This window comes from Pocillopora damicornis, chromosome 2 (assembly GCF_964200805.1).
Source record: "Pocillopora damicornis chromosome 2, jaPocDami1.2, whole genome shotgun sequence".
Lineage (NCBI taxonomy): Eukaryota > Metazoa > Cnidaria > Anthozoa > Scleractinia > Pocilloporidae > Pocillopora > Pocillopora damicornis.
In genome coordinates, this window is record NC_142671.1 from 34,210,789 (window position 1) to 34,234,956 (window position 24,168).

The 24,168-nt window shown below is 36.5% G+C and overlaps 3 protein-coding genes across 12 annotated transcripts in view; 2 read left to right on the forward strand and 1 right to left on the reverse strand.

Annotated features, from left to right (window-relative positions):
• The window catches only part of LOC113669987 (octopamine receptor beta-1R), a 65,630-nt gene that overhangs the window by 32,514 nt on the left and 8,948 nt on the right, over window positions 1-24,168 (reverse strand). For 3 of the 5 annotated variants that reach the window (XM_089196235.1, XM_089196245.1, XM_089196227.1), the window contains exon 4: window positions 20,941-21,043. The gene's annotated coding sequence lies outside the window, so the exon portion shown is untranslated. Of the gene's footprint in view, window positions 1-20,940; window positions 21,083-21,690; window positions 21,775-24,168 lie in introns of those variants that run through there. The other 2 variants (XM_089196225.1, XM_089196237.1) reach the window with 2 other exon arrangements.
• Window positions 123-20,794, forward strand: LOC149051006 (histamine H2 receptor-like). Of its 6 annotated transcripts, none has more exons than XM_089196249.1 (3): window positions 123-250; window positions 2,953-3,023; window positions 18,524-20,794. In XM_089196249.1, the coding sequence occupies exon 3, from the start codon at window positions 18,907-18,909 to the stop codon at window positions 19,870-19,872; it is 966 nt and encodes a 321-aa protein (XP_089052375.1). In that variant the 5' UTR covers window positions 123-250; window positions 2,953-3,023; window positions 18,524-18,906; the 3' UTR covers window positions 19,873-20,794. The 6 variants fall into 6 exon arrangements, 5 of the variants coding, with proteins under 5 accessions (XP_089052375.1, XP_089052380.1, XP_089052378.1 ...); XM_089196252.1 differs by lacking the exon at window positions 123-250 and adding an exon at window positions 1,253-1,267; XM_089196254.1 differs by lacking the exon at window positions 2,953-3,023 and having other exon boundaries at window positions 134-250.
• On the forward strand, window positions 21,978-23,492 carry LOC113669986 (D(1)-like dopamine receptor). Its single transcript, XM_027186069.2, has one exon. It carries the CDS (start codon window positions 22,162-22,164, stop codon window positions 23,149-23,151), a length of 990 nt encoding a protein of 329 aa, XP_027041870.2. The 5' UTR covers window positions 21,978-22,161; the 3' UTR covers window positions 23,152-23,492.

Genomic DNA, 24,168 nt, shown 5'->3' on the forward strand with positions numbered 1-24,168 from the left:
TGCTCTAAGTAGACCGTCCTAGCCTAGTAACTAGGATATCGCAAAAACGGAAGCAAATTTCTTTCATTCAATTTATCAGGTTTGGTGGTGCCCTTCACAGCTGACCTTTGTAATAAACAAGTGAAAAAATCGTGATTCCAGTCACTCTTGACTGACACGGTGATTTATTCTGAAGCGCGAATGTGGGGCTGTTTGCAATAAGGCGGACATACGAATCATAAAGGTACCCAAGAGCAGACTAAATAATAAGGTGGGAGAGCGAAGTTGCCTTTTATCATTGATAAGAACTTTGGAAGAAATTTTATTTGATAGGATAATTACAATTGTGTTGATAATGCACTTTGATGTGAAGCCAAGATTCCTGAAGTGAAAAAGTGAGACAATTTCAATGCTATTTGCTGCTAGAAGTTCAACTTTGATGATTCATAAAGAGACTAGTTCCCCTCGCTGGGCTTATAGTAGAGAGCTGACTTCTTTGAAAGCTGTTTCACCAGATGATTCAACTTCAGTTTACTTGTACATGAATTGCTTTACTTTTTCATGAATTACCCTGTTTTTTCAATTTCCTCTAAGTTTTTTTTCTGAAATGAAGTCAAAAAGACTCGGCGCTCGTGCTTAGAGCCATTTTCGTTAGAGAATTACTTAAATTTCAAGATAATGAAGCGTCGAACGTCGAGGGCAAAGCGTAAGGAGTCCACACTAAGGACGTTTATGTAAACAAAAAGATAATTAAGACAGAAAAAGAAAAAGAAATGATCTGTCAGCGAGACTGTTTTTGCTATTCATAAGTGTCCTTTTACCCGTGGTAATTTGAGGAGAAAAGTAGAAGAAGGATTTCGCACACTCAGTGAGAAGAGAAAGTTTTTAGGAACTGTCACACTTTCCAAACTGTGTAAACAAAGAAACTACCCCAAATGATCAAGGAGCATATAATCCCTTGAGACTGAATGACCTCATTCAGTTTGGAAAAACACTCGAAGATCAATTCCATATCTAATGTCTTATAATGATCATTGACTGAACAAGGACGATGCACGCCAGCGAGAATCGGAAATAAGCTGTCAATATAAAATAACTGAAACTATTTAGGCCCTTGAAATTGATATGGTTAGGTCAACTAAGAAGTCAATTAAATGTGGTAAATAAACGTAAAGTCGGTTGACCTAACATCACAAACGATTTATGTTATCTTAACTCGATTGATATTGGAATGATTCGAACTGTCCATCTAAAAGACGAAATCCCAGATACGATAACCAGGTCAGAGGTAGGTAGAAGTTTAAAACAAGAGGCCATTAATTACTTGTATCGATACTGATTCATCACGTCGAAGCATTTCTTCCAAAATTTTGAGATCGACATTGCACCTACATTGGTCTTGGTTCAAAAAGTAACACTCGACTTCGAAAATCATTTTGTTCCAAGATCCGCATGAGTCTCCTCAGAATGGAACATGAATTTCCTTTAGGCAGATTTCCATACGTCATCTTTTTATCATAATTACAGTTTGAAAATCATTACAGCATTAGTTATCGAATTGAACCCTTCGCTGCAGGACTCGTCAAAGTTTTCTTGATACCCCTACCACTTGGAAACAATAATATCCTGTTCTACTTGGACGAAAAGATGATCTTCCTTTGTGAATTGAACAAATCTTATTCACACCTTTCCAAAACTGTAGCTGAGCATTTGCATAACCTTTGTCATAATCCAATATATGAAAATACTTCACAATTCTGTTTTACCTTTAAAATCACTCCCGCAGAGTTATTACTTCTTTCTGCGTGTTTTTGCGTGCGAAACCAAGTTGTGGACAAATCACACTTCATAATAATTTATTGATGCTGTAACACAAATGAAGTGAGGTCTGAGTGCTTTATTTCGTAGCAACAAATAGCTTGTCTTGTAGAATGTGTTTTTACATACACATAATAACAATAGAATTGACAATTTTAACTTTCGATCTTAGACAGAAAGCATTCATTTTTCGCACGGAATCGAAATTACCTCCGGAAAATGCCGAAAACTTTTGTATCGAGTTACTAACTACAAGAAAAATTACTCGATGAATTCGCCAGTAGTCCATCAAAATGACTTTCATAGAGCATTGCAAATAATCGTTAAGTACCTACTGTGGTATTAGCTTACAGATCTCTTCCGTATAAATTTGATTCAGCTGTGTTTTCAACGAATCTCTTTCGTACAGGCAGTGACTCTATACGTTTTCCAATCGAAGCGGGCCGTTTGAATATAGACCCACAATTTGGCCATTAATAGATTCACAACAAACATTCATAAACAAACGTCATCTGTTATTCCATATCAAAACCTCCACCAATTTCAATGACGGTGGTCTTTGTTTTCTCCGCCACGCATATTTCCTTAGTTAGTGAAACAACCACACCACAAGAAATCAATAAAAGACACCCCCGACTCAATTTCAATGCCATGGAGGTATTTAAAAATTTATCCAGTTATTTTGAGAAATAGATTGAGACAACACCGTAATATTTCTGAATTGATCTCTTGGGCTTCATCTCAAGGAAACACCAATCGAATCTGACAGGAGCATCGGGCTAAGAAATTAAATCGGCGTTTAAAAGGCTCGTGGCGAAAAGACGGAATCTTGTCTTCATTTAAAAAGCAGAAAAGGCATAACGCCCCAAAAAAAATACTATGGTAATCTTCATTTCGTCTAAAAAGGAAGTAACACAACAATGGAAACTTTTCAATTTAAATGCCATCCACAGCTGATATCAGATGGGAAAAGTATATCGAAGTCGGTATAATGCCTTGCAGCTCCTAATTGAGCTTAGATGTGCAGATAGGAAAGCGACCGCCTTGTCGTATCTCAAAAGACAGTGAGATTTAATCTGATACATACGAAACGCGATATATAAGTGAAGTTCTAAATTTCCTTCTGTTGAAATACGTTTAATTCTTGTTTCAAAGGACTCCCGATTTCATGTTTTATCATTAACTGCTAGAGAAACCCAACAGCCGAGATTACCTCTTGGGAAACCGTAAGTAACCTCAATTTTTCATGTAATGTTTTCTTGGGTATCATTACAATCTTAGAAGCGATTCATCGCCAGGAACAATACATTTCAAAGTTGAACCACGTAATTTTACTGTGAGGTTTTATGTCTAAGCGGAAATTTCCTTTCAGTCGCCCTAATGCAAAATACCACTGAAAACTTAAGTAAATCACTAAATGTCCACCAGCTTGAGGCAATAGGAAATGGAAGTTTTAGCCGAATTTAATTATTTTAGTTTTGTGTCGATTTTAATCTCCTTTTATAGTATGCGCGCTGTTTTCTCGCTCAAAAGAGAGAAGAACAAACAAAAGCCCTGCTTTGCAAGGAAATTTGTTTTACACAGTGGTTGTTTGATGCAAATTGTGCAAAGTTTATGAGAGATGAAAAGGGCCAGTCATTGCGGGAGGCCAGGTTCACAGAGCAAAGCAAATAAGAGTAAATCCGATCAAATACAGTTAAGTCCTCTAAGTCTCAGGGTCTTGACACGAATTGCCAGTGCCGAACTGAATTTAGAGAAGAATAACCTTTTCCGGCGCTTTCATGAGCTACCAGGAATTTTATTAGATGATGCCTGGAGATGCTCTTTATTAGGGTAATCGGAGGTTTTCTTTTCTTTGGTTTTATTTTTCTGAAGAAAAATAAAAACAAAAGAAAAGAAAGAAACTTTTTTTAAGACAAACTGTCCTTCCACTCCGATAACCGCAAGGCAGGGTGAATAAATTGAGAGCATCAAAAAGAAACAGAGATATCCAAGTCAATCCACTTTAAAAGTGTGTTTTCATCTGAAATGTCGTTTGAGTTCTTCGTCAGAGAAAAATTATACAGCCAACGATTATTTTTTTTTGCTCAATGCACTAATACCTAAAACAATGCGAAAATTTTTGGATCTGGTGCGTAAAGAACCAAGTTGTACCCGTCTATATCGCTTGGTTTTAACCTTCCTTGCAGTGCTTAAGTAGTAATACAATTGCAAGAGATTATCTTCAAACACTATGTCATAACTTTAATTTTGCCTTGATAAACGAATGAACAACGTAATACCAAACAATAAAACAAAAATCCATCATGCTACAACTTGTCACGATTGCTATATACACTGGTATGTCCTCAGTGGTTTTGCTTTTTAATATAAAAACACACTCAAAATGTCAAAAAAAAATAAAAACGATTTCAGTGCAAGACACAGAGTAATCAACAGCAGTAACTACCAACGTATTAATTTTTTTCTCAACTTTGGTGGGCACGCATGCGCAAGGCCTATTGAATTGACTAATCTGGAGTCGTCTTGCTATGCTTATGAAGAATTCGCTGTGTCGCTTCACATCTAAAGCAGTAGTGACAGTCATTACCCCGTTCATATCAACCCTCATTATTCATCATACGCCCGAATGCTTCTCATTATTTTTTCAAGGATTATCCTTTGGCACGTCTTGACAACTTATTTCCTAAGGCATTGAAAAAATTTCGAAATTGTGGTGCTGTCATTTACTTCGGCCATTTTTCCCAAAGATTAGAAACACAAGCAGTACATAGCTCTTGCATAGAATTTCAGGAGAGTAATGTCAAGCAAATACAGAAAAATTAGAACTTGGCATCTGACGGGCAGGCGATCAATGTCTTGTTCAAGTTCCGTTCTCAAATAAACTCAGTTGGGGTGTGCGAAAGGAAGTAGAAGATTTAAACAAACATCTAAATAGCTTCTTGGTAAAAATTAAGGAATTCAGCAGAAAACAAAATGAAACAAAAACATAAAACTTGACTGGTAAAAAAAGGCGAGTGGAACAGAGAACCAGTCGAAATAACGCGATCTTTGTTTCTAAAAATTACCGTTGTAAAACAAACGATAATAAAGTTATTAACTAATGAATTGTTCGGCTTCTGTACGCTTGCTTAATTAATGGTTGATCGATCGGAGGAAAGACCAAGAAAATTGGTTGTGTCCGACGGTCTGTCGACCGGTTGTCTAGTTGGTCAGTTGTGAGCAACTGGTAGGTTCGTTTTCCAAAAATCGGTCGGCTTTTTCGGCTGCATTGTTTTGTTTTGTTCATTGTTTGGTTCATTTCGATCAATGGCTTGTTTGGCGGGTCTTATTTGATCAATTTATTGCTCATCTGGTCGGCTGAGGAATTCGTAAAAGGGTAAGTTAGACGACCAATTTGTTCTGTCGATGGGTTGGTTGGTTGCAACTGGTTATGCGTTTCGTTTGTTATTCGTAATTCTCTACGTCAATAGAATACAAGAACCTCGAAGCAGAACATGCAACCAATGGGAATTATTAAAAATCTGACTATAAAACGTTGGTTTTCACTCAGTTGAATAGGCTCGCTCGGAGAAAATTCTGGTACAAATTAGCAAGCCTCACAACCCCAAGAAACTTATCAGCGTCATCAAAACTCATCATTTCTAGTTCTTTTTCGGCGCCCACATTTTAAGTATTTTCCTCGGGCAACTTTCGATAATATTTTGCTATTGTTAAAGGAATGTCATCTGCAAGATTTTAGAGTTAAATTTAAATTAGAACTTGATTAAATTCGAATTCAACTTTAATCCACTTTAGTTAGAGTTTTGCTTTCATGTAATTAATCATCTTTGGAATGAAAAATTCACAGCTTTCGGCAGTTTCTTTGATACCCTAAATATCACGAAGATAAAAAACTAGATCTATAGTGGAAGATAAAAATTCATAAGAGTAATAATTTTCAATTCTTAATTTTTTTAAGTGGTCGTCTCAAAGGGAAGATGAAAATTTTTCAAATGTACACAAAAATGTTAAAAAACCGCAGATGTAAATATGATAAATCACGTGTACGGTCGTGTTTTATCAGCATTTGTATTTTCATTCAGTCATACATCGCTAAAAATAGCTTGCGTGCGCCCGAAAACATTACAGCACAATTGTAGTTTTTATCACTTTGCACCTTTAGACTCTCTTAAAGTAGTTTCACAATCATGGCGACAAATAGCCCCGGGTATCATAAGCTTGAGTGCATTTAGATAATCAAACATTAATGCTAGTGCCAAGCTTGAGGTCGTCCTGAAAGGGACTCACTGCATGAGACCAAATGGTATCGTTAAGGAATTAGTATTTCCTTCGGGCTAAGATAAAAACTTTACATTTCAATCATATGATTCTCTTTTGACAAAGATATTCACAAAATGGAAAATTCAGATTTTATTATCTACACCAAATTCACTTCTTCAGTCTTCCATAGAATTGACAGTTTTTGCATTTGAAATCGAAATTCACAATTTTTTTCGATATTTACAGAAAACGTCAAATTATTATGATTGGGACACCATTACAATTATCTTATTTTATTGGATTGTGGGAAACCAGACTTTAAATTTCAAAGGCATTGTTTATTAGATTAAAGGAAGGTATTCTCCTTCGATGCAATTCCCTCGAAGAGTTAACTTCGTGTAGTTTTTTCCACTAGCATTTGTCTCAGTTAAAGAGCGTTTTAAAATATACTTTCTATTTCTACTCACGAAGTTACGTTAGACAACTAAATTTAAACATTTTAGGTACCAAACGATACTGTTTCGCACCATAATGTCATTAACCTTTATTGGTTTATGTGAAAACAGATTCCGCACTTCCTTTTCCCCATTTACCTTACTTCGTCTTCAAAAGTAATTTCTTTTTCCACTTTTAGCGTGAAAAGAACTTTTCATTTCAAAGGTCATGTTTTCTACTGAAAAGAAATTCAATTTATAGGAGGGCCTTTTCCTCCATCACATGTCTATCTTGGCATATGCATAAAATAAAATATAGTTTCCATTGTACTCCGGACAGACAATTACTATCACATCAGGATGTTGACTATTTTGGCGTGTTGTTGAACCTTCTTATCGTTCTGGTAACTCTACGAAGATACAGATTGCATGAAAGCTATCTATAGCATGAGATTAAAATGTTTGAATTTCCCATTCAACATTAAATTGGCGCGCCTAAAGCCCCTTCAGCGCCACTTTTCCAAGTAAATTTATTATGCTTGTCACGTTCATAGCGCTCAGTCCTTTGTTCGATCGACATTAATTCAATAATCAATCTTTCACACGAACTTGGAAATCATGTACTAAAAAAAAGGCCATCAAGCTCAGCAATGCATCACAAACCTTTTACTTCATAAAGGATACATGTCGCGAATAAAAGGTTAAAAAAGTCATAAATGAAAACAAGGTTTCAGCTCTTTCGTGTGAAGAAAAGAAAATTTAATTTTCCATCATTGCGTTTTACGCGTGATTCCCACAAGCCACGTTCGACAAAAGAATAGATTAAATTACGTCACCAAATGAGCGGAAAATCCCTGCCCTCGTAACTCTAGTGTCTTTTAACAACAACCCTTATTAAGGACAACTCTCTTCGAAAATATCAAGTCATGCAAATTTTTAATTAAATTTGCCAGAAAACTTAAGAATACATTCAAAGATAATTTTTAACAAAATATTCCAACTTAAAGCGGTTAAATTAAACCGAAAACGATGGAAAGCTCAACTTTTATTCAAAAAAAATACATTTTGAACCAATTGCTCATACACTTCCAAATTTGGACAGAAGCGTTTCCTTTCTAATTCTTCCCTCCTTCAGCTATTCAAAGTATATATTTAATGACAAAAAAAACAATTACTGAGGCTTATTTTTTATTCAACAAAATACGTTTTGACCCAATTGCTCATACACTTCCAAATTTGGTCAGAAGTGTTTCCTTTCTAATTTTTTCCTCCTTCAGCTATTCAAAGGATATATTCAATAACAAACAAAAACAATTACTGAGGCTTATTTTTTCATTAAATTTGACGTAGCTATAGAATTCAGAATTAACGGTATAGGAACACGAAGAATGAAACACACGTCAAATTAACTCAATGTAGCACGCAACATTCATTTGTGACCATGTTTATAAAACATGAACTTTTTGGAATCAAGTATTCTGCGATGTAAATAAGGCTTAGGTTGCAAAGCAGTTTAGACAGAGAGCCTGTTTTTTCATCAGATGATTAAAAATTTCCATCTAACTGCCGAGTGACAGTATATCAGGAAAGCAACAACATTGGTGATCAATGTTTACAACCTAAAAAGGTAAATACAGCAGTAAAGATCTCTAAGGAAAAAGCACAACGAATTTAATACTTGAACATGGTGTATTTCATGTTTTATCTGCTTATTAAGGTAAGGCATATTATTGCACAACTGATTTTCACCCATGTGACACTGTTTTTGAGTTCTCGCAAGAGAAATGGATAATGCAAACTTCTGCCAAAAACTTAAACCACTTTGAAAGCTTGTAGGCGTCTACTAGTAATCCGCTAGCGTTTATAGTCAGTTTTTACCACGATTTATTTCACTTTTTACAATACAAAATTTCCTGAAATATTATACTTCACGTTTGTTACCCAATCTCTTTAGGAAAAGCATGCCTCTAAAAATTGCTGGTTTTTTTTTCTACCAACATACATTGTGAGAAATTAATTCCAGGGAAACATTAAAAATGTATTTTGTCAAAATAAAGGCCAGTATTGCGTGCAATGTACGATGGGGAATATACATTAAATCGGGCATTAAGAAAACGGAGTTTCAGAGATCCGTTGATCACAAGCATTTGAATCGAGTACAATTTGTACACTATCAAAACACAGCCAACAATACCTGTCATCAAAATCCGATCAGCATATGTCATTTGTTGCAAATATTTCCATGATAAACTGATTAAAAATGGTCGGAAATTAATCAAAGGACTGTGCCACAAGAAATTACCCAAACTCCAACAGCCGCTCAAGTCTCATTCCTGATATCATTACAACTAACATAAAGCCTCAAAGAGAAAAAAATTAGTTCAATCATGATGCAAACTAAAATCAAGAACTTAGTTTTCATGCAAAGACAAATGCTCCTACTTCATATGATTGAACACTACCAAGAATGGTTATTGGTCGAAGTCCTTCATCCATGTACACTCCAGTTATCTTTCATGATGCTAGCTAACGATCAGCAGATCATTAACGCCAGTTAAAATTCAGTTCACGTTCAAAGGATTTGTCCAAACTCAATACTGAGGGTCATCTATCGTGAGTTTATCCTAACCATACTGAGGGTTATCTTTTGTGAGTTTATCCTAACAGTCAATCATGAACGCTGCTAATTCTTTCTGAAATTATTGACCTTCAGGGCATGTTGACACAAACATCCAATTTACAATTATTTGTATATGTGCAAGGTTTCAAAGGAAGGGAATTATCATTATTTGCATTTTAACACAAAAAACCAGCGCACTTCACTGAATAAAAAGATACAAATACGTTTCCATAGTGTTTTAATATTACTTATAGTGATGATATTTTCTCGTAAGAAAATCTCCTTAAATGACCCTTCAGAAAACGGTTATTTTAACATGGTTCTTCATGAGGATAATCATTTTAGTGCAGTCAATCCGCATCTTTCTGAGTAAGCTTTTGTCTGGCTATGAGGAAGAACCAATCTTGATCTAAAAATGCTAAATGTTCAAGAAACAATTCATCCGGACTTCGGGTGGCAGTTTTAAAATATTTCTAGAAAAATTCAAAAATAAATCTACGATGATAAGAAAAATTCACATTCCCCTTGAATCTTCCCAAAAGGGGTAGCGCTCTTGTCAAAATGTTTTCCGATGGAAATGAGTTTTCAGGCCATGAAATTAATTATCATTCATAACGCTAAAATTTGGGCGGAAAGGGCGCCAAAGAAAAGACAATAGCGCTGAAACTGAACACCAATTACAACTCCAGGACTAAAAAAACTGCTATTTCGTCCATTAAGCAATTATGGCACAAAAGCTTGCACTTCAAGAATCTCTACTCAAGTTCCACAAATGAACGCTCAGAAAATGACTGATGCCAATCCTTCTTTTGTGCTCGGCGCTCTGATGTCTTCCAAGGATAATCGATTCATAAACAATGAATACTGCACAATTTATTTGTAGTATTTAAGTTGTCAGCACCTGTCCTTTTCTCTTGTTCGCCTAATATTGAATCGACGTAGTGCGATCATAAAATTTATTGAGCTTGGTCACCAGCACAACAGTATTTTTCGATATTTACCGCCTAGTAAAATCGCCATCAAGAGTGTATCAGTCACTCGTGGAGTGAAAAAAATGATCTTCAATCAAGGTATGCGAAGTTGTTCTCTACAATCAAATCCAAGCTTTTTTCTGTCAATACTGGGTTATGCACTTTCCGGTTGGAGAAAACTTTACTAGAAAAGGTGTTTCCTATTCAACTATCCAAAGCGTCTTAATGAAATTCTCTTCTTTAATTACGAGAGAAGCACGGTCAAAAGTTTTCTCACCTTTGTATTGAAAAGGGAGTCGCTTGACAACTTAGTAGTGTTACAGAGCAAGATCTCTCATAAACTGATTGTATTAACTATAAAAAAAATGCATATATTTCGTCTTTCTAAAATCGGCATATGTCCTTTAAATCCAGGTTTTCTGGCCAGGAATAATTTAATATATTTCGACGAAATTTTGCCTTTGCAGCAGCGCAATTCGAAATTATAAAAATTGTCCAGTCTTCGTAAGAAGAAGGATAGCAAAAACCATGATAATTTTTAAGTACAAATTTTATTGAACAATTTTTCTCAGGAAGGATGAAGTAGCCAGCAAGCAATATTCTTTATTTGTAAAAGAATAAAAACGCATTACGGTTTAATAATATTACGCCTCGAGAAAGGGATTAATGCAAATGTTCTTAATGTTTTTTTTTTAAGTGACAGTGTTTTATTGCGGCTTGAAGCTATGGCAGAAAAGATTGTGGCTTTAAAAATGTGAGAAAAAACCCTTGTTAAGGCTCGAATACTGTTAACAAAGTGAAAAAACGGTGGTTATTGGTTCACTTGGTCGAATATATAGAACAAACACATTACCGCGGGAAACCTCACTCTCCGTGCACCACCTTCTAATGAACCCCACAACGGCGAAATTTTACAACACAATGAACCAGCGAATAATTCAGCTTGAAAGGAAAGCAAAATATCCCTTCTATAATTACAAGGTAAGCTCAGTTATTCAAAATATTTGACTCTGAATGAGAGGATCTCAATCAATCCTCTTTACGGTTGTTAAAAATGGAAACTGGCGGACAGTTCATATGCAAACTGAAAATGATTCTAATCAAATTTTTTACAATTGTCGGAATTAGCGAAGCGGCTGCAGGATTTTCACTAATCTGTCATGTTTCTTGAACTGGTCCTCATAGAAGTAATTTTCGACCCTCTGTTTTTGTGCTTCTTTCGACAACAAATGGGTAGTCTAATATAATAATGACGAGTACATGAAGAGAAAATGGATCTTTAACGAACCATCAATGGAGCAACTGATTGGAAATAATTTTGACTAGGATTACGGAAGTCCTTGGGCTTTCATTTAAAGAGCCACTGTCAAATTATGCCTCATTTTCGTCGCGTTTTTCATTAGCCATGATGTATGGTAACAAACTATACTCAGGACTGGCAAGTTTGACGAGGAGAATCAGTTAAAATTGACGGAGAAATCCCCATTCACAGTGGGAATTTCTTAGTTAATCTTCTATTGTAAATTCCTTTCAGTCCTAATCTAGGGCGTGTTCCAGAGTACAATGTAGGTGTTTACTTCGTATTAACGCTGCGTACGGTTGATTCTCAATTTCCCGATCAAAGGTTGATCAGGAAACTGAGAGTACTAAAATGACATCTCCCTCGCAGTTCGGGCTATTCGAAATAAAAACACGACCATGAAGAGGTCTTACCTTAAGGAAAATCAATCAAAAACCTGATCCATTTTTTTATGAAATGTAAGGATAAGAAATTTAGGTAAGATTTAAGTTGTTTCCTTAACAGCGCCACAAAAAAATACTTGATATGTACTTCTCTTCTCTGCACTAAAGTGTGCTTATTTACGTTAACGAAAGTTCTACCCAAAAAAGAGAAACACTCTTAGAACCGTTAAGAATACACGATAATATTCATTTACTTAATCACAACTTTTAATGCTGTCATAACTGCTAGAGTTAGGAGACATAATTACATCTTCGTTTAAATGTCCAACAGAAACGTGTCCTCATCTAGATCCAAACAGTTGCTTTCAAAACACTGCATATTACTTGGGTTAGTAGAGCCCATTTTTCCTCTTAAAGACGAAAACTGTAATCTGAATGTTTGAATACAAACCTAGCTTGTTTGTAAAAAACAGCTCAAGATGGAAACAGGTGGAAAAAGTGTCAGAGTTACATCGATTTGCGATAAGGAGTGATTGCTTCACCATTCATTTACGCATTATTGCTGTTTCCGATAACATTTATCAAAATGAGTTAAAGCCTAGTCGATTAAACCTTAGACTGTTGGGTTGCTCAATCAAGTCAATGCATTTAAAAAAATATATTTTATTAGACTAGATAAAACTAATTCTACACCATAACGATGTGTTTGGAGTAAACACGGGCTTTGATCAGTAACATGTTTCACCATGGCAACACATTTTAAAAGTTCAAGAGTAGAGTGCTTATAACAATTATCATGCGACCAGTTTTGTTATGTTTTCCTTTTAATATTAAGACAAGGCAGATAATTACTGTTAAGGCTACAACGGCCGGCTCAAGTCCCTCCGTGCATCAAGTAGAATTTATAAAGTACGGGAAACTGTCTGAGAGGAAAGAAAACTTCGCTAACCGCAATTGAATATGCTGTTCACATTGAAAAGGAATCTTACTATCTTTAATATAATTTTATTTATATATTATTCCTTTTAAGTAGAATTCAAACTCACTAGTGAAGTGAATATAACTTAAAAAGCTGGGTTCTCTGAAATATATGCTTAAATTAAAGCATATGTTTACTTTACATTGAGAGAATGGAAATCATTAGCAATGATATCGAAAATTTTTCTTGATGTAAGCAAACCAGGGAAGTTAGGATTTATTATCTTAAAAAAAAAAGTATTCCTTTCAATAATTCAGACGCCAATGAAAGTGATGGAGCTAGTAAACGGGGCGTTAAAAATAGGAAAACTTTATTGGCCAGAACCTTGGCGCCTTCATTTAATTCACAGGAGGCCTGTTGTCGCATCTCACTCTGAAAACAGTCTCGCAAAAGGAATAATGCAGCAAGAATTGTCTGTCATATGAGAAATATTGAGCGGCAAGACGGATTATGGATGATAGGATTTCTCTTTTGCTGGGTACTTTCTTCCCGTCTCCCATCTTATTTCTTCGATCCTACGTCACAGCTTGTTGCACAGAAGCACGGTGAGAGGCAACTTTATTTTCCGTCGTAATAAAAATAACTTAATTTATCGTTGCCATTTTTCATAAATATGTCTCGTTTCTCCGGCTGGGCAGTATTTTTAAGCAAAGACGTCGGTCACTACCTCAAGCCGATAAATAACTTATCAATCCTCTCTTTTCTCTCTCTCAAATCACTTTGGTTGACAGAAAAATATGGGTTTCAGAATGAATTTGCATAAGCATTAGTGTTGGTTGAAAAGCGGCCCAAAAACCGTCTGCGATTAATTTTAACCGTTCACAAAAAGTACCATGGAAGTTAAAACGTGAGGTATTTGATTACAATTGAACTAATTGATGGAACTTTCATTCATTTAATGTCTGAATTTTCTCAAACAATTTGTTTGTAGTGAAAGGGCGAGCGAAGTTTTAATTTCAGTTCTGCAACAAATGTACGCTCTCGGTGAGTCTTTCAAAGTCCGTTCACTTTGGACAAATGAATAAAATAAATTGGACAACAGAAACTTAAGGAATTCAACGAGAAAAGGCCGCATTAAATCCCCTTGTGTCTCGTTGGAGTGTGTCATTCGAATTCAGTTTTTATAGAGGAAAGACCAGATTTACACACGCCATTGCAGCAAAAAAACGTACAAACTCTAACAACTTCAAAATAAAAAATTTGAATTTACTTACAGTTACTTTCCTCGCCGTTTACTCAATGAACAGAGGTAAATCTTCGTACATGAAGTAATCATCGATGAGAGTGAATAATACTTTCCGTTCGATCACTGACTTTTTTAAGAAAACATTGTCGTGACAGTCCTTGCCAAACTAGTTTCGCTGTTTTTCAAAAATGAACATGCTTTTTTTCCTCTCTTACGCCCTCTCAAATGGGCAGGTGACAGATTGTGACGGATACTTGTAAAAATAATGTTTCAAAGTTTATTTGGAAGTCTTTTAAATCACCTTTATCATTACACAAGTGAAAATGTTGCGGTGAAGCATCTCTCTTTAATTGCATCACCCCTATTTTAACTACCATTTACTCGCTCAAAAATTGTTCAGTTTATGGTAGATCTCGACGTATTTACAGCCCTAAGTCATTCGGGTTCTTTCGGAAAGAATTTCGTTAAGTTCAAAAAAATAAATAATTATGTTATTTATATGCTGTTTTCATAGTTCCCTTGAAAGTTCTAAAGTATATTTTTCTGCTAGATTCGAAGAAGTTTTACACTGAACCGGGAAAAACTGAAAATTTATGCATATCGATTGTTTAGCGGTTTAAATAAAGAAAATATGACAATTAGCTCACGGAGATAGCTGTACCTTCAGGCTAAATGAGTGTATTAAAAATTTAAAAATAATATTTATTTGGCACCAGCAAATAAATTGTATAACTGCGAGGGTTACATAAAAAAAATTTTTTTTACCAATCCTTATTGGAAGTATCCTCCAAAACTTGCGAGATGAAAATTAGTATCTAGCTTCAAGTTCAAATTAGATGTTAATGTTTAGTCCGCTTAACATAATTTTGTGAACAATTAAAAGTCCGGTTGCGTTTTAACTGCTCATGTAGTTTTAATTGTCAACCGTTGCTCCATTTTCGGTAGAACAAAAACTAGGTTTTTAAATTTTCCAGTGAGGCTCTAAAGGTGAAAAAAATCCTTTCAGCATTTACCACAGCACAAGAACGTTGACCAAACAAATGGCTATGCTTCACCGATAATTTACGGCTGTGCCATCTGCATCTTTCTATCACTAAGCTTCGCGGAACAGGTGAAATAATGTTCAAATGACATCGCTTTCAGTTGGGTATTTCTTAATTTCCAAGACGTTGCCAAGATAAGGAAACAAACAGCGGTTGCACCAAAGTAAAAATTGAAAATTAAGCACTACTCAAAATTTGCATCAGCACAAAAGAAAGACCTATCTTTTTCTTGCATGGGCGATATGATATTTCCTTGGCTGATATAATGTTTCTGAAGAAAGGGAAATGTGCCCCAAGGCTATAGAGATACAGAGATCTGCATGGTTCTTATATCAAGTAATGTATACTTTTCTTTCTTGACGAAAAGCGTCAGTGTGGTTGTTATCACCCTCAGGATTTGAACTCAGTCCAGTTCAACTTACTGGTTATGCTCGCTGACAATCAAATTTGTCACTTTAAATCCCTGATTATATTAAAGTCCAACTTAGGGGTTGATCGATGACTTTTTTCCCATCAGCGGTAGCGAAGGTGTAGAAGGCGGCTGTGCCATAGTGCGAAACCCAAACACGAGAATTTGCCCGCAGGCAAAACAGACAGCGGTAGATCCTTAGCAACCGACTATCATTGAAACCCTTCCAGGATTTGAACCCAGTCCAATTCAAATGACTAGTTATGCTCACTGACAATCACATTTCTGTCACATTGAGTTCCCTTATTATATAATTTTCTTTGAAAAAAAAACCCTCCGATTTAGGGGGTTTTTCAATACCTTTTCCATAGGCGGCGGCCGATCGTGTAATAGACTTCTGTGCCATAATGAGAAAACGAAACACGAGAATTTGCTCGCAGGCTACAGACGGCGGTACGATGTTCTACAGGCGGCGGTAGAGCACCGGTCATCGACAATCATCGAAACCGCTGCAATTTTACTGAAGCTGCAAACAGCAGGTAATGTTTACAAAATTCTTAAAGCGGATTACACATGCGTCTCTGAGAATCGAAAGCTAACTGTCTGGATTATGAAAGAAGGAAAATTTTGGTTAGGTACACGAAAAGTTTCATTTCTCGAGTACCGCAGGCAGGTATACAAGTGGCATGTTCCTTGACAAGTTTCCTGGTTTCCACAAATATAAGACCATGTCTACCAACAAACTAATTCGTACGCTGTAAGAAGGGCTCGGTTCGAACTGGGATTGTGCTGAATATTGGTAAGTGCATTCGGCGAATTCACGAATAAATCAGAAACTTAGTCGAATGAGTAACAAAAACAGCCTCTTTGATGTGATGTCAACACTACGACTAAAATTTATTAAAGTTAATGCTCTGTGGTGTTATAAATATATATCTTTCGACAAGACAAAACGACAAGAAAAGAAAAGCTAAACAACTTGATGTTGGCAACTCGTTAGAATCCATGAAACTAAAAAATAGCAGCCTCGGAAAAGAACAGAAAACTTGGCAGTGATTCCGTGAATTTTTAATAATTTAAATTGTCACATGGTACACGTTTTTCAACCTTTGTAACAACTGCTTTAACTTTGAGCAGCAAATTTCAAACGCAAAATCCGCTTGAAACGGAAGTTTTACACGTTAAAAGTTGATTAGCGGGAGCCATTTCGATATGTTCATAACGTGTCAGAGATTAAAAAATTGCCGTTATACTATTAATGCGATAAGACTCAATTTTTTTTTCTTTTAAAAAAAAACATAAAAGTTTCCATTTGCGAAGTATTGGTAAATATGAAAAAAAAAAAAAAAAAGATTTTCGCTTTTAAGGCTTAAAGCTAAGGTGGCTTACTTACCCTGCTTGAACGCCTCTAGCGTGACCACACACTTTGGAATCGGGCAGTAAGAGAAAGTACGCAAGCTTATATTTCAGTCCCTAGACAAAAACACCTGAGGAAAAGTCTACATCGGCACCAAAGGCTGAGTGTAGCTCATTTTAATTTAAAAGGAGTTTGTTTTTACGCGCTTCAAACCACATGCCATTAACATTATTAGAAGAAACAGACTGTCTGTGTAAAATAAGAATAAGCTTCACTCTAACAAAGATAATGTTTAGATAGGTTTCGCTTGCGGCGAGAGGTGAACCACATTTATTATCATAGAGGGGGTAAGTTTCTGAATAAACTATAGTGCTGCGTCGGTGGGAGAGTATAACAGGGTAATTCAGTAATATTAACTGATTTGGTAATGTAAATTGGCCACCGTAGAGTTAAAGATCTGACGTTTCGAGCGTAAGCCCTTCGTCAGAGTGAAATTCGTCGCTGATAACACTAAATTGCCACATTAAATACTGACTACTCCGCAGACACAAGCTCTTCATTCTCCATCCTTCATCCTAAGCACCAAAATCCACTAAAATTCAGCGCCCGATAATGCAAATGTAAAAAGCGCCTTGGAGCAATTTCATCTTTTATTATATTTTTTTGGTCATTATTTCATTTTAACTTTTTTTTTTGGTCATTTTTGCTTTATGCATATTATTCCAGAAAATTCTTATTCTTATTATAGAAATGTAAATGATTTGCAGCAGTTCCTTAAAAAAGAAGCAAGGATACTGTTTTTCTCATTGAATAGTTCAACACTGCCCTCAAAGAATATATTTGCGCACAATGACCAAAATTCCAGCGGCTTCTTTAATCTTTTCACGGCAAAAATATTACAAAATGAATATCCTTACAACCTTTCCAAGTTGGTCAAAACATTCACTAACAATATTATATACAAAAACTTATGTAGATATACTTCATTGAATAGACACATTCTGGCCTCGACGAACATAATTATTTGCAGCAATAAAACCGTCAAAAAAAAAGAATTTTCGTTTGTGCTAATTGATAAAACTCACAATAACTTAAGCTCTTAAAGGCGCTTAAATAACTTTAATTCGTAGCGGTAGGAACAGGACTCACATCGCACGAAAGCACAGATTCTGCAAGATTCGTTGTAAAAAAATTCTTCGAATACAATTTTCGTCATGATAACAATTGAACAAGACTAAAAATTGCTAAAATACAACACGTTCTCCCGGTGTATCTTAGTCTAAATAAATTTAATGAACTCCAGTCTATCAAAAGCGGTAGATGTTGAACTCATTTCATGCAAAGTGTTATTAGTCGGCGGTCGATGTACATTGTTCAGTAGATCCTTTCAAATCTCCATCTGTATTAATACAGGAAGTTGCCAAATGAAGCTCGACTAATTCTAGGGAAATGCAATGAGATGGTTTTTTATTCACCTTTTGGAAATGACCATCTCCTGTGGTAAACATTTGCCTTCTTTCTTTTGAGATAAACAGCGAAATTAAGGACCTGCCTGACTTAGGGTTTCCAAGACGATTTAATTTATTCGCCAGAAATTGGATAATGTATGGTGTCTTCTACCTAGTGGATCGACCTGTTCAGTGCTTTAGAAAGGAAATTAGCTCATTTCTCTTTAGCTTTTATCTGATGCGAAATTAAGTGCCGTCAAAATATATTTAACATAAAGCTTAATGGTCCGATGTCATTTCAAATTATTAATCCAGATTTTCTCATTTACACAGGTACCTTCCCACTACATTGAGGATATCAAATCGACAAGCTTTTAAAAAAGTGGAAATTTAGCCCCCCCCCCCCAAAAAAAAAAAAAAACTGTGAAAGAAAGCTCCTTGTTACGCCAAGTAACCGTGGTTGACAACGAAAAAGTCGTCCAAATCTTTTATGACGTTTTAAAATATCTTTTTGTTTGTTCCTTTCCCGTCAAACTACCTGTCAACAAGAGAAAACTTTTCAGCCCAATACTGCCATCAAAATAGATAATATATCATTTCCTGTCAACCGTGGGGGATAAAGAGAGATTTTCGATTGCAAAACCCGCAAGTACAGACTTCAAGCACTTAACGGTTTACAAGTGCCCGTGGAACCGCCAACAGCTGCAGTCCGAGCCATGAACCACACAAACACAACCAACCCAGGCGCAAAACTAAACGATTCAGTAACTAGCGGCATCAACGATCCTCTAAATATTCTTTCATTCAGCTGCTTGCTTCTGATTATGACAATGACCTTGTTTGGAAATGCACTTGTTATTCTCGCCTTCAAGAGGAACATGAAGATTCGCACAGTAACAAACTACTTCGTCGTATCTTTAGCCGTAGCAGATATCTTGGTGGCCTTGGTATCCATGCCGATATGGGCTGCTTATCTGATGTCCGGGGTATTACTCAAAGAGGTATTCCTAAAAGTATGGACATTTATGGATATTCTCTGCGGAGTGGCTTCCATTATAAACTTGACGGCAATTAGCATCGAAAGGTACTTCTGTATCACTTATCCCCTCAACTATCACACCACGATGACGTCAACGAAGGCTATAACTACCATCATCATCATTTGGATATTTTCTATCATCATGTCCTCGCTTAAGATTATCCTATGGGAATGGCCTCCACCAAAATACGAACTAATGATAGTTATCAGTTGCTTTTTTGTGCCGCTTCTAATCATGTGTATTTCTTACAGATTTATTTTCAAAACTGCGCGCTTTCAAGCGCGCCAAATAGCGCTCATGATAAAAGGCAACGTCAAAAACTTTCTCCTGGCGTCGGAGATGCGCGCCGCAAAAACGTTAGCCGTCGTAATGGGCGCTTTTGTGATCAGTTGGGGACCCTTCTTCATCATAAACATAGTGTATGGTTTTTGTGATGGATGTGTAACAGAGCAATCCGTTGTTGTGGCCAAATGGATGCACTACTCAAACTCGGTGTTCAACCCCATTGTGTACGCGTGTATGAACAAGGAATTCAGAAAGGCATTCTGCATCATACTGTTTGGACGAAAACGATGTTGCAGACCAAGAGGCAGAAATGAAACCACGGATCAAACAGAACTTACCCTAGGAACTAACACTTAATTTTAATCCCCTGAATCCGCAAGCTACATAGCTTGCGAAATATTGTCAGAAAGACGTAAGACCCGCGCCACATATAAAATATTCGATTATCTTTGGCGCAAGTAAACATGTTGAAGAAGGTTCGGAAATGAACTAAATTTATTGGCCAGACGAAGGGACCGGTCATTATTTATGTAGAGGGGGGAGGAAAAAAAGAAGGAAGGGAGGGGGGGTCAAGGCAGATTGACTTGAGTGGGGGGAAGCTTAAATTTTTATCAAGAAGTTTAGGTGGCCTCAGCAGTTTGAGGCATATTTTAAGAGTTTTCCATTGCCCAAGTTGGGTTTTTATGCAAAATAATCATCTTATAGTTGTGTGTCGCATGAATTTTAACAGTTACTAGGCATAGAAGAAGAGACATGAGGTGACAGGGGGGTCATCTCGTCAATATTGAATTAAGAAGGGGGAGTTACTTGCTATTTATATGGCCTGGAAAGGGGGAGCTTGTAAATTTTGGTCTTTGTAACATATTTTTCCTCTCCTCCCCCCCCTCCCCCCGACATCATTAATGACCGGTCCTTAATGAAAAACTCAAACATTTCATGTGTTCGTAACAAGGTTACAACATGGGACAATTAGCTCACACTGAGATTGAACGGTCTCTTTTGCAAGTGTGAGCTATTGCCTTTCTCAGTTCAACTAAGCCATCAGTCGTTGATCAGGCTAATTCAATTGCTTGCGTATTGAATATATACATAAGATATCTCCATTTGTAAACTTCATATATTCTCTAACTGATCTGCCTTTTTTGCCACAGTCGCTACTGAGCTAATACATAACTATAGTAGCACAACGGCGTCCTGGCAGTCAGTGTAAACTTCTAAACATCGACATACTGTTAAGTCATTCTAATAAATAATAAAAAGTATAGTTCCTTTGATAAAACTGCTTCCAGTTCACGGTGAAATTCCCCTTCTGGACTACACTAATATTACGTTAGTTACCTTACGTGAATCCGTGACAGTGAATCAGCTTCCTCACAACAACGGCATAAATTTCAAATGTATCTCCATTTAAATTTGTCTACTGACCTTGACGGTGAATTTCATTTCTTTTTCCTCCACAGTTGTTTCACAGGTTAAATTAAGTCACTCTTTTGAGAAAAGTAGAAGAATATAGCCTCCTTTTATTGCCCTGGCGGAGGAGAATTTAAAAGACAGTTATTCTTTAACACTGTAGGCCAACACAGTTGGAGTTGAACAATCGAAAAAGTTGTTTTTTATCAGCTTTAAGCAATTAATAATTTTATCTCATGCACGATAAAAAATTGATCTCTGTAACTGATATCTACATACTACAACCTACCAACGCAAAATTCTAGATTTGTTGAAGTGCTAATTAAAAACTTATGATTATTATTATATTTTTTCTTTTGTTTTTCGCGGGGCATAAACAAGAAAGCCCCCCTTGAGAGCGGTTCAGTTAACAGTTATGTTGCTTAGCGACTCCAGTACCAGAATACATCAAGGAATAGGTGTCAGCGACACGTAACTTCGATTGTGCCACTTCCAACTTCCAAGAAACTTTGAACCATGTTATCACAATGACATTCGCGTCAATTAAAACAAGTTTGAATTTTTGTGACTCACAGGAGGTACAAAATCATGTCGCAGTGAAAAAGACTTTGGCAGGAAATTCTCCGGGTTACAAAATGGAAATTCATGTTACTCAAGGCAAACTGTTATCGCAACCTGTCCTTTTGGTGAGCGGCAATGACTTAGGGAGAAGCAACCTCCATATCTACAAACAGATAATTACACCAAACATACACTTATACTGACCAACACATTCTCTCTCGTTTGTTCTTTGTCTTGAAGAGGTGATGAACAGAATTTATTGCTTTTCTTATTGCCTAGACCGCACTCTGATTAAAGTGTTTTTTGTGTGGAAAGCACTTAGCATCTTGCCTCAATGTCCAATCAGATCCGTTGAGTCGATCGTTTCTGTAATGTTTTCTGGCAGCTTTCCTTTCACATGCTAATTATTGGTTTAATGATGATCACTGTAAAATCAAATTTCCATACGTGAGACCATCTTGTTGTATGCTATTCATTTTTTCCACAAAGATCCTTGATCACCATATCTCCTACCTACGTCTTTTGCAACCACACCAGCAGGCGAATACCTGTAAATTTCTTAAGATTCGTCGGAAAAGACAAAACATTATTTTCGATAAGCCTCTTCGAAAAAGAGATCATTTGTGTGCTGATCATTTTTCATTTTCTCAAGGCTAGTGCAGGTAGCAAGTCCTCATGGAATTATCAATGAAGGAAGGCCAAGCAATGAACCAAACAAATCTGTTCAAGCCGGAATCAGAATTGAACAACTCAACGATGGGTGAGCGAAGCAGCCCACTGAATATTCTTTCATTTAGTTTCTTGCTGATGATCATGTTCATGACTTTATTTGGAAATACACTTGTTATTCTCGCCTTTAAAAAGAACTCCAAGATTCGCACAGTTACAAATTACTTTGTAGTATCTTTAGCCGTAGCTGATATCTTGGTGGCAATAACATCCATGCCGATTTGGGCTGCATATCCCTTGTTCGGGGTGCGACTTAAAGAAAGTATTCTTAAAATCTGGACTTTTATGGATATTCTCTGCGGGGTGGCTTCTATAACAAACTTGACTGCAATAAGCATCGAAAGGTACGTTTGCATAGCTTATCCATTTGATTATCAGATCACAGTGACATCACGGAAGGCAATACCTATCTTGATCATCATTTGGTTATTTTCTGTTCTGATGTCCTCGCTCAAGATTGTACTATGGGAGGTACCTCCACCGAAATACGAACTTACAGTCGTAATAAGCTGTTTTTTCATACCACTGTTAATCATGTGTATATTCTATACCTGCATCTTCAGGACTGTACGCTTTCAAATTCGCCAAATCTCGTTGGCGACGAACGTGAACATGAAAAGATTTCGTTTAGCGTCAGAGCTGCGCGCCGCTAAAACAATAGCCGTTGTGATAGGCGCGTTTGTCGTTTGTTGGGGCCCTTTCTTTATTTTAAATACAGTTTATGGATTTTGTAATGGATGTGTCCCAGCAGTAACAATAGTTGTGGCAAAATGGATGCATTACACAAACTCCGTGCTGAATCCCATTCTATACGCCTGCATGCATAAAGAGTTCAGGAAGGCATTTTTCGTCACATTACTTGGAAGGAAACGTGTTTTTCGCCGAAGAGGAATGAAAAAATCCTCCTCAAATGGAACAGAACTCGTCCAGTTCTGAAAACGTTTTACGACATAAATGCTGGCTTCAAATACTCCTTTGATCTCTGGCCGGTTAATATAACGCTGCTGATCATTGGCAATCTGGGAAAAGTTTTGCCTTTTTGTTCAACGAAACAATTACGATTTTTTCAATGTTGTACCTGTGTAATTTCACACAGATATATGAACGGGTTATGTAAACAAAGTTAAGCATTTGTTTAACAAAATTGCGTCCTAAACACTCCTCAATCTAGCTGAACCTTTCATCTGAAAATCTGTTTTTGTGAACAGTGGACCGAAAGCTATAAAGAGAAGAGAAAGTTTATTGAGAAAAATAAAGTCAAAACCGTGTGCGTAAAACCGTGGCTTGGTTATACCTCGAGTAAATAACCAGCGCATAGAGTTTATATCACTATGGATGTTAAGGCTTGAGTTGAACCCTGAATCACAGGCAAAGAATTCCCGCAATAGTAACGGGGGAGTGTATGTTAACGCCAGTTACATTGGTGGTAACGACATGCAGCATACAGTTAACCCTCAGTTACAAGACTACTCCACAAATTGATACATTTTAGACATGAGAAAAGTTGTTTGCTCGGACTAGATATAAGTGTTTCAAAGTGGTAGCCGTTGCTTGAACATTACAAAATCTTTGCTCCCAATAAAACAATTATGGTAGCTCAGCTGATAGTAGCGTGAAGGACAAGATTATACGCTTATCGAAGCATGGATTTTGCAGACCTTTTTTATATTTTTTTTTCCTTCGTCACTTGCAATCTAAACCACCGGTAAAAAACCATTTAACTCAGCCATGAATATCATTTCTAACGATTTCTTTTTCTGGGTGTTCAGAAAGGCTTGAAATTGGGGAAGCGTTCCACTGAAGACTGGAGGATTTTCAAGGATCGATCCAACTATCAAAAGAATCTCTGCGTAAAAAAAAAAGCACTGGCCGCCTCTCTAATTAAAAACCAGAAAATGTCTCGCACAAAAGCGGATGAATACGAAGTACTGCTTCATATCAAAGGGAAAATTA

Bases quoted from the DNA above. Each gene is read 5' to 3' on its own strand.
- LOC113669986 (XM_027186069.2), top strand. From the start codon at position 22,162: ATGGAATTATCAATGAAGGAAGGCCAAGCAATGAACCAAACAAATCTG.
- LOC149051006 (XM_089196249.1), top strand. From the start codon at position 18,907: ATGAACCACACAAACACAACCAACCCAGGCGCAAAACTAAACGATTCA.